This window comes from Ciconia boyciana, chromosome 2 (genome assembly GCF_034638445.1).
Source record: "Ciconia boyciana chromosome 2, ASM3463844v1, whole genome shotgun sequence".
Classification (NCBI taxonomy): Eukaryota; Metazoa; Chordata; class Aves; order Ciconiiformes; family Ciconiidae; genus Ciconia; species Ciconia boyciana.
Window position 1 is genome coordinate 79,798,702 of NC_132935.1, and position 14,278 is coordinate 79,812,979.

General features: G+C 42.5%; 1 protein-coding gene across 1 annotated transcript; it reads left to right on the forward strand.

Annotated features, from left to right (window-relative positions):
• Positions 1–34: 34 nt before the first annotated feature.
• On the forward strand, positions 35–8,765 carry CCT5 (chaperonin containing TCP1 subunit 5). The gene is made up of 11 exons (XM_072853079.1): positions 35–211; positions 1,061–1,121; positions 1,217–1,381; positions 1,885–2,083; positions 2,864–3,056; positions 4,000–4,149; positions 4,478–4,597; positions 5,006–5,191; positions 6,784–6,921; positions 7,314–7,494; positions 8,485–8,765. Exons 1-11 carry the CDS (start codon positions 107–109, stop codon positions 8,610–8,612), a joined length of 1,626 nt encoding a protein of 541 aa, XP_072709180.1. The 5' UTR covers positions 35–106; the 3' UTR covers positions 8,613–8,765.
• The last annotated feature ends 5,513 nt before the right edge of the window (positions 8,766–14,278 follow it).

A 14,278-nucleotide genomic window follows, 5' to 3' on the forward strand; every position in this document is an offset into this window, starting at 1 on the left:
CTGCGCAGGCGCGGGGCCGTGCGCGGGCGAGCGTGCTGCGTCACGGCGCGGCGGGCGCGGCTGCGTTCGGCTCGTGCTTGCCCGGTGTGTGGGAGTAGCGGCAGCCATGTCGGCCATGGGGACTCTGGCGTTTGACGAGTATGGGCGCCCCTTCCTCATCCTCAAGGACCAGGAGCGCAAGACGCGCCTCATGGGGCTCGAGGCGCTCAAGGTGAGCGGGCGGCCGCCGGGGCCGCCGATCCGCCCGCGGGCCCTCGCTGGGCGGGCCGCGTCCCGCCATGCTGCCGTTAGGGGCAGGGAGCGGGCGCCGTTAGGCCTCGGCGGGAGGATGAAGCCTGTTGGGATGAGGTGGTCCTGCGTTTCTCTTCTGCCTCGTGTCAGGCGCAGGGCGCCTGAAGTCTGGACTAGGCCCGCGGGTGCGGGAGCGATGGAGGGAGAGAGAAGGCATCGCTCCCGGGGCTGGGAATCCGCCACCGGCGGCATGGGGTCTGTGGGGTCTCTATGGCCTGAGTATGCTCCTGAATTGCGTAGCTTTGGGGTCGTCTCCCCTGTAGATGCGGCGCACCCCTCCTGCTGGCTCCTGGTTGCCGCGGGCAGGGAGGTTCCCTGCAGCCCGCGCCCTTAGACCCCCTCACCCCACCCCCGTCTGAAGCTCGGTCGGTGTTCCCAAGAAAGGCTGTGGCTGAGCGAGTAGGCAGCCTTGTATGAATGCGTGTGATTTAAATACTGATGGAAGAGTGGAGCAAAATTTTACTGGCTTCTCCTTTTAGCGTTGCTTGCTTCTGTTGCTTCCCTGCTTTAAACCTCGGGGCTGTCATTTTGGCTGCTCTGCTTTTGCATGCTTTAGCAGTGCAAGCTGTACAAGAAAAGGCACGGGAAATGTTTCTGGCATAAAAATATTACACATATATATTGATTTTTTGTTTCCTGTCATAATTGGCTGTTGTCAGTTAAATTACAATATTTACCTTAGCTTTTTTTCCTTGTGTTTTTCTTAGCTTAATATTATGATTTTGGGATGCATGATAGTGATTTCACTTATTTCTTCTTTGTTTTATAGTCTCACATAATGGCAGCAAAGGCTGTAGCAAGTACTCTGAGAACATCCCTTGGGCCCAATGGTAATAATGAAATAATTTTAATGGTTCTTTCTCAGTAATCCTTTTTTGGGATTTTCTAGATTTTCCTTTGTGCTTTGAATATTATTTTTTTTTAGGCTTGGATAAAATGATGGTGGACAAAGATGGTGAGGTGACTGTGACAAATGATGGTGCTACCATCCTGAATATGATGGATGTGGATCACCAGATAGCCAAACTTATGGTGGAGCTGTCTAAATCTCAAGATGATGAGATTGGGGATGGAACTACTGGAGTCGTTGGTGAGAAAAGATTTTAAATTTAACTTAGCTTTTCCAGCTTTAAACTCAAGCTTCTTCAGCTATTTTAATAAATTTTGTGTGAAGTAACAGTAGCTTTTCTGTAGCACGTTTTTAGAGTATTTACTGCTTTAGTATTCTTGTCAGTTCTTGTATTAGAAGTCTTTTAATCAGAAAGACACTTTTGTGTCTTTTCTAAGTATGGTTACATTTTAAATTAGTGTTGAGAGTCCTCTTCGTACTTTCAAGATTTTTCTGCATAATTTTCTTACATAATTTTCTACCCGTCCCGCCTTGGTGCCTGTGCTTCTTTTTGGTCTAACATAATGCAGTTTTCTTTCTAAGCATAGCAAGTAGGGGGTTGTTTTGTCATTTAAGAAACCTTAAACTGTTAAAATATTACAGAAAAAAATCAGAAGTATACTTTTTAATCGTTTCATAATGTATTAAAAATGATACTTCAGTCTGTGGAAAAGTAAACATTATTTTAAAATTTTGTTTTATAGTTCTGGCTGGAGCATTATTGGAACAGGCTGAGCAATTACTAGATCGTGGTATTCACCCTATCAGAATAGCAGACGGTTATGAGCAGGCAGCCCGCGTTGCTATTGAGCATCTAGACAAAATCAGTGACAGCTTTCCAGTTGATCCACAGAACATTGAACCTCTGATCCAGACAGCAAAGACAACGCTAGGTTCTAAAGTGTAAGTCACAAAAACTTTGGAAGAATATTTAAGTTTCCCTTAAAAACACTTGGAGTTGGAAGGAGAAGTCCTGGTGTTTTGATAGGTTATTAAATTGTTTGTGTTATTGGAGTGGCTGCTGAAGGCTCTTTTATGTTTGATTTTGGCTAATTTCTCAATGGACTCATGTCTCAGGAGAAGAAACTGTGAATCCTTTTTCTCTAAAGGGTCAATTCCATGAGGTTAAACAGCTGCAAAATCAATGTCATTCTAACCTGTTAGTTCCAGATTTCTGCATCATAGCAAATTCCAAGAGTAATGCAAACCTTTTAAAAATAATTATATGTTATATTTCAAAGGTTTGGTTTATTGGTTTTTTTTCCTAAAAAAATTTTTGTAGGATAGTTCCATAAGTGCATTTTTTATTATAGGTTCTGTGTGTAGTATATAAATTCAGACATTGCTTCAGACAAAGGCTTCCTTTGCAGAGCTGTCTTAACAGTTGTTTCTGTGACTTGAATGTTTCTTAGTAGTTAATTCTTCTCACTTGTTTCAAATCTGTATCTTGAGACTGTCCACAAAGACTACTTAGAGAAACCATACTGCGTGTTCTGTTTTCTGCCTTATGTAGCATCTTTTATTCCTGTGAACAAACAAGCAGGACCCCCTCTTTTAATGGAGTGTACAAAGGTTGTTAGCTCTAGTGATGCTTTTTTTCTGTTTGAGATTGACAGAATCACTTTTTTCTTCCATATTGTGGAAATGTAATGCAACTTTATTGTATTTTTTTTTTAAACCTAGAGTTAACCGTTGTCACAGGCAAATGGCAGAAATTGCTGTAAATGCTGTACTGCAAGTAGCAGATATGGAACGTAAAGATGTTGATTTTGAGCTGATCAAAGTACAAGGCAAAGTGGGAGGGAGACTGGAAGATACACAGTTGGTTAAAGGAGTGATTGTGGATAAAGATTTCAGTCATCCACAGATGCCTAAAGTAAGTGATGTCCCTGTGTGTGTGTGTCATCTGTAATGGCTTAAATAAGATTGTCTAGCCCACTTCAAATGCTGTCCTAGCATTTCTTAAGTATTTAAACAGCGTTGTGGTTTGGCTTGTTTTTTCACCCATATATCAATAGAGAAAGGGGAGAGGAGCATTAAATTCTTCATGTTGGAAGAGACCAAGTTAGAATTTAAAAAACCTTGACAAACTGAGAAATGATGGGGAGGGGAATTACTGTACAACTAAGTGGGGACAGGTTTAGAGTTCTATGTTAAAGCAGAAATAATCATCCATAGTGTCTAATATGCTGAAGATGCTTAATGCAACTCAGTATCAAGAAATGTTTGTTAAGCTTTATGAGTTGCCATGTTGTCCGCTTTGGAACACCCCAGAAGCTGTCCTTTTATTATATTTGGTGTAGGTAAGGTCTCCAAGTCTTTGTGCAGCGTACTTAAAGAAAATTGAGGCAACTTAAAATTTCTACTATTCTAAAATACTTTTCTAGTAGGTGACACTGCTTATCCTATAAAAAGGAAGACTGGTGGAAAATACCAGTCATGTAGTACATAAAAGGTGGCTATGAAGATGAGTATGTAGTATTCTCAGTGGTCACGGTGGATAGGGCAAATAATGGTTTCATTGATGTTTTTTTCTGTTGTTTTTTTTTTAAAAAGCATTACCAGTGATGTCTTTTTTCAGTTTAAAGATTGTTAAGAGCTTAAACAGCGTCTTGATGCTGTGGAATTTGTTCTAAGTGGGTTATAGAGACGTCTGATGGAATTACTTGGGTCTATAGTTAGTTTCACTTTAGAATAAGTCAAATTACCTTCAAGTTTCCTCCCATCCCTGTGTTTTTAAAGATACCTCTGTATGTTTTGCAAACATAAGAAAGAGATGTAACTGAGGTCAAAACTCAACTTTTTTTTTAATTGTACAGGAGCTTAAAGATGCTAAAATTGCAATCCTTACTTGTCCGTTCGAACCACCTAAGCCTAAAACCAAGCATAAGCTTGATGTCACATCTGTGGAAGATTACAAGGCACTGCAGAAATATGAAAAGGAGAAGTTCGAAGAGATGGTGAAACAGGTAATCTTGAAGATTATTTCTGTTTTCTACATTTTTCATAACCTTTACACAAAACAGCATAGTGCATTGATTTATTTCTGGAAATGAGCTAATAATCCTGATAGGAGGAAACATACAAGCGATTGTAAGGCTATGAATACAAGTTAAGTTTATGTAAGAAAGAGATACCACTCTGGTTTGAAATTTACTTTGATCTGTATGTATGCCAGATGGTTCTTTCTCAGATGTGTGTTTTGAGAAAATTAGGAGAATTAAAGCCATGAAGAGATTGTTTTTTCATTCCTGTGTTAGTTCTGATCAGAAGATTGATGTTGTTTGTTGCTTTCAGATAAAAGACACTGGTGCAAACCTTGCTATTTGCCAGTGGGGTTTTGATGATGAGGCAAATCACTTGCTGCTCCAGAATGAGCTGCCTGCTGTTCGTTGGGTTGGTGGACCTGAAATAGAAGTAAGTAAAATCTTCTAAAACTGGGCTTTGTACCAGTTCTCAAACATTCGTTAAGTAATATGCTGTACCAATTAAAAGTTCAGGCTTTCTGGGTAGAACTGTGTAATCATGCAGATGGGTAGGTATTGGAGAAAAATCATTGGGGGTTTGTGGGAAGAACTTACAATGAATGGGATTATGGTTTATAATTGGAGTGTATGCATATTGTTAAAAGTTTTATGTGGCTATGGGTGTTTCTGCTTTAGTCTCGCTGTTTGCAGAAACAAGGCATTGCCTGAAATACTTCAAAGTGATGGGAAGATAACCTTTTGGAGTAGGCATTTGACAGATTCTCTTCCACTAGTTTTATGTTATGAAAAACATAATGGAAAAGTCTTCTCAAAATAACTGATGGTTGTTTAACTTCAGTTAATCGCCATTGCAACTGGAGGACGCATTGTTCCTCGCTTCTGTGAACTCACAGCAGAGAAACTGGGTGTTGCGGGTATTGTCCGAGAGATCTCCTTTGGAACAACGAAGGACAGAATGCTTGTCATTGAACAGTGTCAGAATTCCAGAGCTGTGACCATTTTCATTAGAGGAGGAAATAAAATGGTGAGATGCTTACTTTATTATGAAGGATTGATACGTAAGTTGCAAAATGTGTAGTTTCTTTCAAAAGTGTATTAACTCTTCCTGGTTTTGTCTAAATTTTCCTTGCAATACAGACAAAGAGAAGGCGGGGAGGGTTGTAGGCAGTTGTGATGATGAGTTAGACGTAATTTGTTAGATTCACATCCTTTGTTTTTTAATGAAAACTTTGTTTTCTATTAGACCATATGGTTCTTAAATATAGAAATAATTTTACCTATAGATGCTTTTAATTTGTTTTTTTCTCATGGGAGAGTCACTTTTATGAGTAAAGACATACTACCATTTTTGAAAGGTTTGGTTTTATTATAGACCTAGGTATGTCACTTCTGATTTAGTCCAGTTAAAAAAATAAAATAAAATAAACCAACTAAACCCCACCCTCCCCCAGAATGAGACCTTTTTAAATGCTTATGTACTTAACCTGGTTCTTGGTTGTACTGTTAGTGTTAAATTATATTTAGCATAGGTCAAGTCCTACTTTGAGTGAAAAACCTTAGGAAGAAAAGAACATAACCCCTAGTCTGAAGAGTTCTTTAAGAAAGCAAAATTACTGCTTTAAAGGTTAGCGTAACTTGTTAAATCCTTCTACATCTGTTGAAGTTCGGAGTTGACACAAATTGCAGTCTGAAAATAACGTTGGCATTTAAATTTAAGTGTTTTGTGTCTTGGTGTTGTGGTTTAACCCCAGCCGGCAATTAAGCCCCACACAGCCATTTGCTCACTCCCTGCCCGGTGGGGTGGGGGAGAGAATTGGAAGGGTAAGAGTGAGAAGACTCGTGGGTTGAGATAAAGACAGTTTAGGGAAAGCAAAAGCTGCGCACGCAAGCAAAGCAAAACAAGGAATTCATTCACTGGTTCTCATAGGCAGGCAGGTGTTCAGCCATCCCCAGGAAAGCAGGGCTCCATCACATGTTAACAATTACTTGGGAAGACAAACGCCATCACTCCGAACATTTCCCACCACCCCTTCCCTCTTCTTCCCCCAGCTGTATATGCTGAGCATGACATCATATGGTGTGGGATATCCCTTTGGTCAGTTGGGGTCAGCTGTCTCAGCTGTGTCCCCTCCCAACTTCTTGTGCACCCCCAGCCTACTCGCTGGTGGGGTGGGGTGAGGAGCAGAAGAGGCCTTGACTCTGTGTGAGCACTGCTCAGCAGTAACGAAAACATCCCTGTGTTATCAACACTGTTTCCAGCACAAATCCAAAACATAGCCCCATACTGGCTACTACGAAGAAAATTAAATCTATCCCAGCCAAAACCAGCATGCTTGGAAATATGCAAGATTGAAAATCTTATCGTGTAAGTTTTTGTCGTTTCAATTTATAGATTTAACAAATAACATTGAAAAGGTGTGTATTTTTTATTCCTTCTCTGCCACTGGATGTCTAAGACTTTATTTTGAAATATATAGCATAGCAGCAGTATAGCTGCATTAGAGCCATGAAAAGATCCTACAGTTTATTTGCAGTTTCCATTTCTGTATTAGGAAATGTATCTTCATAGACTTCAGTTGTGTATATTGTAAAATGTATGCTATTTTATAATTCCAGATTATTGAAGAAGCAAAGCGATCTCTTCATGATGCACTGTGCGTAATCCGGAATCTTGTTCGTGATAATCGTATTGTATATGGTGGTGGTGCAGCTGAAATTTCTTGTGCCTTGGCGGTCAGTGAAGCAGCAGATAAGGTAAGAAAGGAACAGTTACAACTTTCTTTAATTTATGAAGGGAAAATAAGGATTAAGTCTGTCTTAAGAGATTAAAAAAAAAAACTTCAAAGAGCTTCCAGAAAGTGCCTATTACAGAACTTCCTGACATTTGCTGATAACCAGTGTTAAAAGTTTTCCTTCCCCCTCTGTAAAAAGTCATTACCAGTACCTTTTTCCTTTTATGATAAGAGCGGTTTAAAATTGTTTTAATTTGCAAGTAGTTGTCATCCAAACGTGTTCATTCAGTTATTGAGATGCATATTCCCAAGAAAATCTGCATATCGTGTATATATTTTGTAGCTAGTGTCAAAATCTGCTTTTGCTAATGTTGGAGTTGATAGCTGTATGAATTTAAATTTCTTTTCCCCTAGTGCCCATCTTTGGAACAGTATGCTATGAGAGCTTTTGCGGATGCCCTGGAGGCAATTCCCATGGCACTTTCGGAGAACAGTGGTATGAATCCAATACAGACCATGACCGAAGTGCGGGCTAGACAAGTGAAAGAAAATAATCCTGCCCTTGGTATTGATTGTTTGCAGAAAGGAACAAATGGTAAGAACTGCAGCGTGGAGGAGGAGCATAACAGGTTTTTCTTTCTCAGAAGATCATAATGTTTACGATTTTGCCTCTCAGCCCTCCCCCCCCCCCCCCCCTTTTTTTTAACCTGTGCGTCACTTCAGTTATGAACTCTTGCCCCTTGCCATAATAAATGGGAATGCAGGTGGAGAGATACATGCGTGTCTACCAGGTAGAAAATGTATAATTGCCTGAAAACCCTTTATTTGGTGGCAAGACTAGTTGAAGATGTTGGCTGACCTTGTGGTACAGGAATAAGAGCTGCTCGCTATGAGGCAAGAGCAGGCTGTGTTTTAAATACTGCAGTTTTAGTGATCCAGTTGACACTACAGCCCTACAGTTGTTTTGAGAAACAGCTTGTGAAGAAGTAAACAAAAGGTTGGAAATGTGTTTAGGTTGTGTTGTTCACACCGGTACAGATGCATATATAGACCTGTAACAAGCATGCGAAGACTAAGAAACCAATGTATGAAAACTTATTTTCATCTGGACACTTTTCACACTCTTTATTCTGTTGCTTTTTTCAGAAAAGATGGCGGTAAATTTGGGAACACAATGTTCCAAATTCCACAATAAGACATTGTGTTTATGTAAATTCATAACACAATGATTAGGTGTTTCTGCTTTACAGCATTTGAACTTTCACTTCTTTAGTGGTTGCTCAGCCATTAGGATGCTTCTAACATTTGTATACAGAAACTGTACTCTTCAAAAAATAATGCAGAAAGGGGAAAAGCTACAACTGGGGAACACTTAGTTGGGAAGAGTTTGGATCTTAATGTTCCAAGACTTTTGGTAAGAACCCAGACATAAAACTCTAGTTTGTACAAATTGTTTGTCAACTACGGTGGCCAAGAGTAGTAATTTTAAAACATTCTTTAAAATAACATGGAAATGACTATCTCAGGTTAAATGTTATATCTAGATTTGAGGAGGGTCTCTAATTCTTCTGTGTCTTTTTGGCAGATATGAAGCAGCAGCATGTTATAGAAACCTTGATTGGTAAGAAACAGCAGATTTCTCTGGCGACTCAGGTTGTTAGAATGATTCTGAAGATTGATGATATCCGTAGGCCTGGAGAATCTGAAGAGTGAAGGCTGAAAAGCAAGAAACATTAAGGGGGCCACAGCAGTAGCGAAGACGGTAGTATTCTGATGCTTCATCTTCAGCTATTTATTTTGGACACTTTTTGTTTCAGATACTGTAATGGCTAATTGTTGGAAATAAAACACAGTTTAGCACCGGTAGTTTCAAGACTTCTTTCAGAAGTATCGTTGCATCTTTTCTTAGACAGGTGTGAATATTCATAGAAAACACTTATTGAATGTATAGGCGAGAGAACCACTGCTAATGCAGTAGTAACATTCTATGGGTCCTTTTCCATTGCTCCTGCAGCTAACTCCATTAGCTGTTTGTGAGCAAAGCCCACAGATTCTCATTTTAAGAGGTCTGTGACTCTTCAGTGAAGCAAGCAGAAAATTATTGTAGGCTCCAGTAATTCTCATATGTTAAATTTATCAAGTATGAAGTTTCAATCTGAAGATTTAAAGGACCTGTATTTCATGCTTCCAGTTGCTTCCATTTTTTCTCTTGTGGTACCCTTTCAGTGTGTTCCTGATTTATATGCAGGGAGGAGTTTTTTCAGGGGTATACACATTCAGCCAAGTGGGGTTTTTTTCCAAGACTTGTCTATACTACCACAATTGAGTGCACTTACTTTGTAAGTCCCAAGTATGATCTTAGAAGGGTGGAGTAAAATTTACTAGTAAGGTGCCTCGCTTGTGAAATTATTAGCAAAAAACAAGTGGTAGACCAGAACTCATGTACAAGTCTTTTCCAGATTTCAAAAGATAGGGAAGTATTGAAAATATCAACATCACTTGGGTTACGTTTCATGTGCATAGTTTTTTTTTAAGTTTCAGAGCATAGTAGTGCAGAGGAAGCTTTCATTTTTACTGACCACTGTTAGCTAGCAGGTCTTGTTCTAATTACTTGCTGTGATTATACATCACTTGAGTCAAACAAGGTCCTTTGGTGAGTGGTGATAGAGAAAGAAGGGCAGAAATAACAAGTTTGACTTTTATGGTGGGAGAGTTCCAGGACTGGTTATAATAAAGTGTATTCCCAGAGCTCTTTGAGGAAGAATCCTGCAAAGCTTTATTTTCATTGTTCATTTTCATTGTTATTCTTGTGCCTTTTCCCAAATTAGCTTCATTTACATGCAGTTCAGTGGACAGCAACAGTTAATCAGTTTTACTGCTGCTGAAGCCTGGCATTCTGAATTGATTCATGGTTATAATTGTGATTCTAAAATCCCATAAATACATTAGCTCACGTAGAGCCATCTCTTACTTTGTTCAGCAACACAAAAAGAAAATGGGTGTAGTTAGAACTTAAAAGGGAGTAATTTAATTGTACTAATATACCCCTCCCACCTGATAGTGGTTGTATATGTGATAGAAAGGAAGTTACATTTTATAGTTTTTCCCTTCAGCTGCTGTCCCCTTCGTGGTTTAACCCCAGCCAGTAGGTAAGCCCCACACAGCCCCTCGCTCACCCCTGCTGGGGGAGGGGGGAGAGAATTGGAAGAGTAAAAGTGAGAAAACTCGAGGGTTGAGATAAAGACAGGTTAATAGGGAAAGCAAAAGCCATGCACGCAAGCAAAGCAAAGCAAGGAATTCATTCACTACTTCCCATAGGCAGGCAGGTGTTCAGCCATCCCCAGGAAAGCAGGGCTCCATCACACCTAACAGCTACTTGGGAAGACAAACGCCATCACTCCGAACATCCCCGCTCCTCCTTTCCCCCAGCCTTTTATTGCTGAGCATGGTGTTATAGGGCATGGGCTATCGCTTTGGTTAGTTCAGGTCATCTGCCTGGTTGTGTCCTCTCCCAACCTTCTGTGCACCCCAGCTGACTTGTTGGGGGCGGGGACAGCGAGCAGCAGAGGCGGCCTTCGCACTGTGCAAACACTGTTCTGCAAGAGCTAAAACATAAGTTTGTTTTCAGCATTGTTTTGGTCACAAATCTGAAGCGCAGCACCACAGTAGCCAATATGAAGAAAATTAACTCCGTCCCAGCTAGGGCCAGTACGCCTGTCCTGTCCGCATCAGTAAATCCCATTACCAAATTGTTTCAAAGCTTCACTTATCAACTCTTCTTCCGTTACATTTTCTTTCGGCATGGCTTAGAAATCGTGACTCCTTCAAAATGTGAAATGGCAAGAAGAAACGGGCAGTACTGCACACCGCTTCCACTGCTCTGCTTTTGGATGTCCTGAGCAGGAGATGTGGAGGAGGCAGAGGAGGGAGGGCTCTGTGCGGGCAACGCTGCAACTGGAGGGAAGAAAAGCAGATGGTACATGGGGGTGGTTCACAGCAACTTGGAGCTTACAGTCACTAACGTTGGATGGAAGTTCAGCATGACGTGCTGGTGGTTTCTGAGGATGTGTGAGCTGAGACCTGGCCAGAAGTAGGTGGTGGTGTGTTGGTTTGGGTTTTTTTTTTTCTTCCAAGGGCAGGTTTTGACTGTAAGCTGCTGCCCAATTCAGAAGCCTCTAGGAACACGGGACAATTTATTTTTAAAACTCTGAAATCATGTGGTTTTGCTGATCTGACTTATGGAAATAAACAGTTTGTGCTCTGTATATAAATATTTTTTAACGTTCAGCCACATCTCAGTATGGAAAGTCTGAAGCTTGGTGATGGAACTTCGATAAAATTGTAAGAAAAGCAAGTCTTTTTTTTAGAAGCTTGTACTTCTGCATGCAACACACAACTGAAAGTATTAAACCAAATTAATGAAACCAGCGCAGCTCAAACTGGTACACTTCCACAACAGGAGTCACGGAATTTGTGCTTTGACAGAACAGTGGGAATACCAGTATTGTGATTTTGTGCTGTGGTCTGCCTCTGGTCAAGTAAAACAGAGCAAACGTATCTGAATAATGATACGGTTGTGGGAGACAAACGCTGATATTCACATTAGTCATGGTGTGTTTGTAACCCTCAGGAAATAAAAGCCTTGCCTAGGCGCGTGTTTGGGGCTGAGGGCCACAGGCCCCACGGTCCCCAAGTATTGCTTCATTACCCTCGGGAAAATGCGAGGTTCGCCACTGGAGGGCAACCCACGCGTCCCACTGCCGAAGCAGACGGCATCCAGATTTTTTAACAGCGAGCTGAAGGAGCCCGGCAGGTCTTTCCCAGCATCGCTGACATGGCACACGTATGTGATCAGCAAGACCTGAATCTTTCTGAATTCCCCTCAAGGGCTCAGTTACTTGTACCCTCTTAAATCCAAGTTTTCACATCTTCCTAGGACCCTTACCCTGGCCCTGCCTCTTTGTCCCGCTAGTTCTAGTTCCCCTGTTACCAGCCGGCTTTTCCCAGCCTCGTTTCTTAGTCTCTGCTGTTGCGTTCCGGGGCCTGGGCTCCTTTCCTTCTCCGATCTCTCGCACCTCCACGCTGACACAGCGCTCATCTCTGCGGGCGGATGAGGCGAGGCTGGCAGGAGCAGAGCAGGCAGATTCCTCTCCGTCCCTCCGGGTCACACCCGGCCCGCAGCAGCTGCGGGGTGCCGTGCACCCAGGGCTGGGCTTCTGGCTTTGGGTGCGCCGCAGTGATTCAGAGAAATCAGGTCTGAGTGGATTTTTTTCAGGAATAGGGTTAAGCAGAGCTGTGAAACAACATTCTTGTTGCTCTACAAACTGACACTTTTTAATACAAACATATTTTTTCCTTTGCTTAGGAAAAAAACCCTGCTGTTTGATAATTTCTGACTGTGTTCTGCATGGGGAAAGATGCCTCATAATGTGAGCAGTTGCTGTCTGAATGACGCGATCTGACAAGCTTACAGGCAACCACAGATAGGGTCTTAAGTGGAGCAAGTGAAGCAGTCTTGCTAACATGCAGGTCTGCTAGCTCTCTCTGTAATATCAAGACATCTGGATATTCAGATACCTAGACCCAGACCTACCTAAACTAAGCTGACTGGCTCCAGAACCTGCCCGGGCTGTCTGTCTTTATGCTAAGGCTGTACAGAAAAGGCGGCACCGTGGGAGCTGCTCTTCTCTGTGGCAGAATGGCATGACCGTCCCTTGCACAGTTAAAAATTACTGTTATATTGGCTGTGGGGATGGCCATTACACCCCCCGGACTCTTACCATCATCCAAGGAGGGATGATTCAGTTGTGAGGTTTGGGTCTGGGAGATCAGCCTTGTTTGTCCTCCCTGCATAGAAGTACCTCTCCATTTCACATCTTGGAGGGTTTCCCAGGAACTCTCTGCCAGGGAACATTTCTCACCATGTTAAAGAGCCAATTAAATGGACTGACAGTGTTTGCTTTGTGAACAACTCATCTCCGTGATAAAAGAGAGACAGTTTGCTAAACTGAAATGCCTGGGGGGTAAAGCTTTAGTACGTTCTCTGTAAGACGTGGACCCTGTGATACCTGCCTGGTGTACATGCACTAGAATCCGCATCCTCGTGAGATTCTTCCCTGAGCTATTTGGGACCAGTAATTGTGTTATGGTGAGGCTCCTGCCCCGCAGTGCTGAACAGCAGCAGCATGGGCACTGAGAGAAAAGGGTCTCTGCCCGCTCTCTGGTGTCTGGGTGCTCACTGAACATGGGACACTGCTGTCAGGGCCCTGAGTGCGCTCCCCTTGCTCCCCGCAGGGGTTTGGCTACTTGTGCTCAAGGCCAGCTCTGGCATGGCACGCCTCTGTCACTTTGAATCAGACTGCTGGGAAAAACGCTGGCAGTGAGAAAGAGCTGGGAGAAGCCCTCCCACTTTTGCTCCAGAGCTGAATTTAAGCTCAGGCCCGTGCCCTTCCTCCTTGCCTGAGCTATGTTTCAGCTATGCCTGTGCCTTGCTGATACTGATACTGGTCTGACTTCCTTCCTGGCTTGTCCTTAGCCTTGGCTTGTCAAGTTGGACTTGCCTGGTGATCTTGACTCTTCACTGACCCTGGTCACCGCGGCTGGACCTGCTTTGCTTTTCTTTCTTGGGTACAGTGATGTCAAGGAGCTCTGGAGGAGAACAGTGGCCAGAAGTTGTCTGGAAGGAGCACCTCAAAAGGCCATTGAAGGAGTCCTTACTCTTCGGGATGGGCAGTGGGAAGACAGCTCTCCTGCAGTGCATGAGCAAGAAGGGCCGTGCAAGGAAAGGTGGAGTGAGCAAAAGAAAGCTGGGGAACCTCAAGGAAATCAGCACAATCTGATCACTTGCTTGCAGTGAATGGTGGGCACTTGGGACTTCAGTCAGGGAAAGAAGAATAAAATATTAGGAAAACAGATGTCAGTGTGGGTAATGTTATCAAGGATTGCTGAAGGCATCAGCTCTGTGGGATGGGGTACTACCATAAGCCCTCTCTCCCTCTCAGAAAAGTCAAGCAGCTGAGTAACACAGAATTATAAGTGCTCAGTGTGGATTCTAACTCTTTTTCTGTTTGCAGTAGGGCCCATAATGGGATACAGTGTTTTCTGCCAACAGAAAAAAATCACAACTGCATCAGCTTCATCTTCAAAGTATCCCAATGCAGTGGCTAAAGAGAGAGCAGCAACGAGGAACTTCAAAATGCTAGGCATGAACTAAGATGCTGGACTTCGTTACCCATCTGTACTGTGGTCATATCTCAGGGATTCTCATTCTACTTGGCTGGAGCTTCACTTCTTCTCTGCCTCCATCAAAATCAAGGGAGATTTCTTTCTTCTTTCTCTGCACCAACTGCCTGTGCTGCCAAGGACCATATATTCCTTTC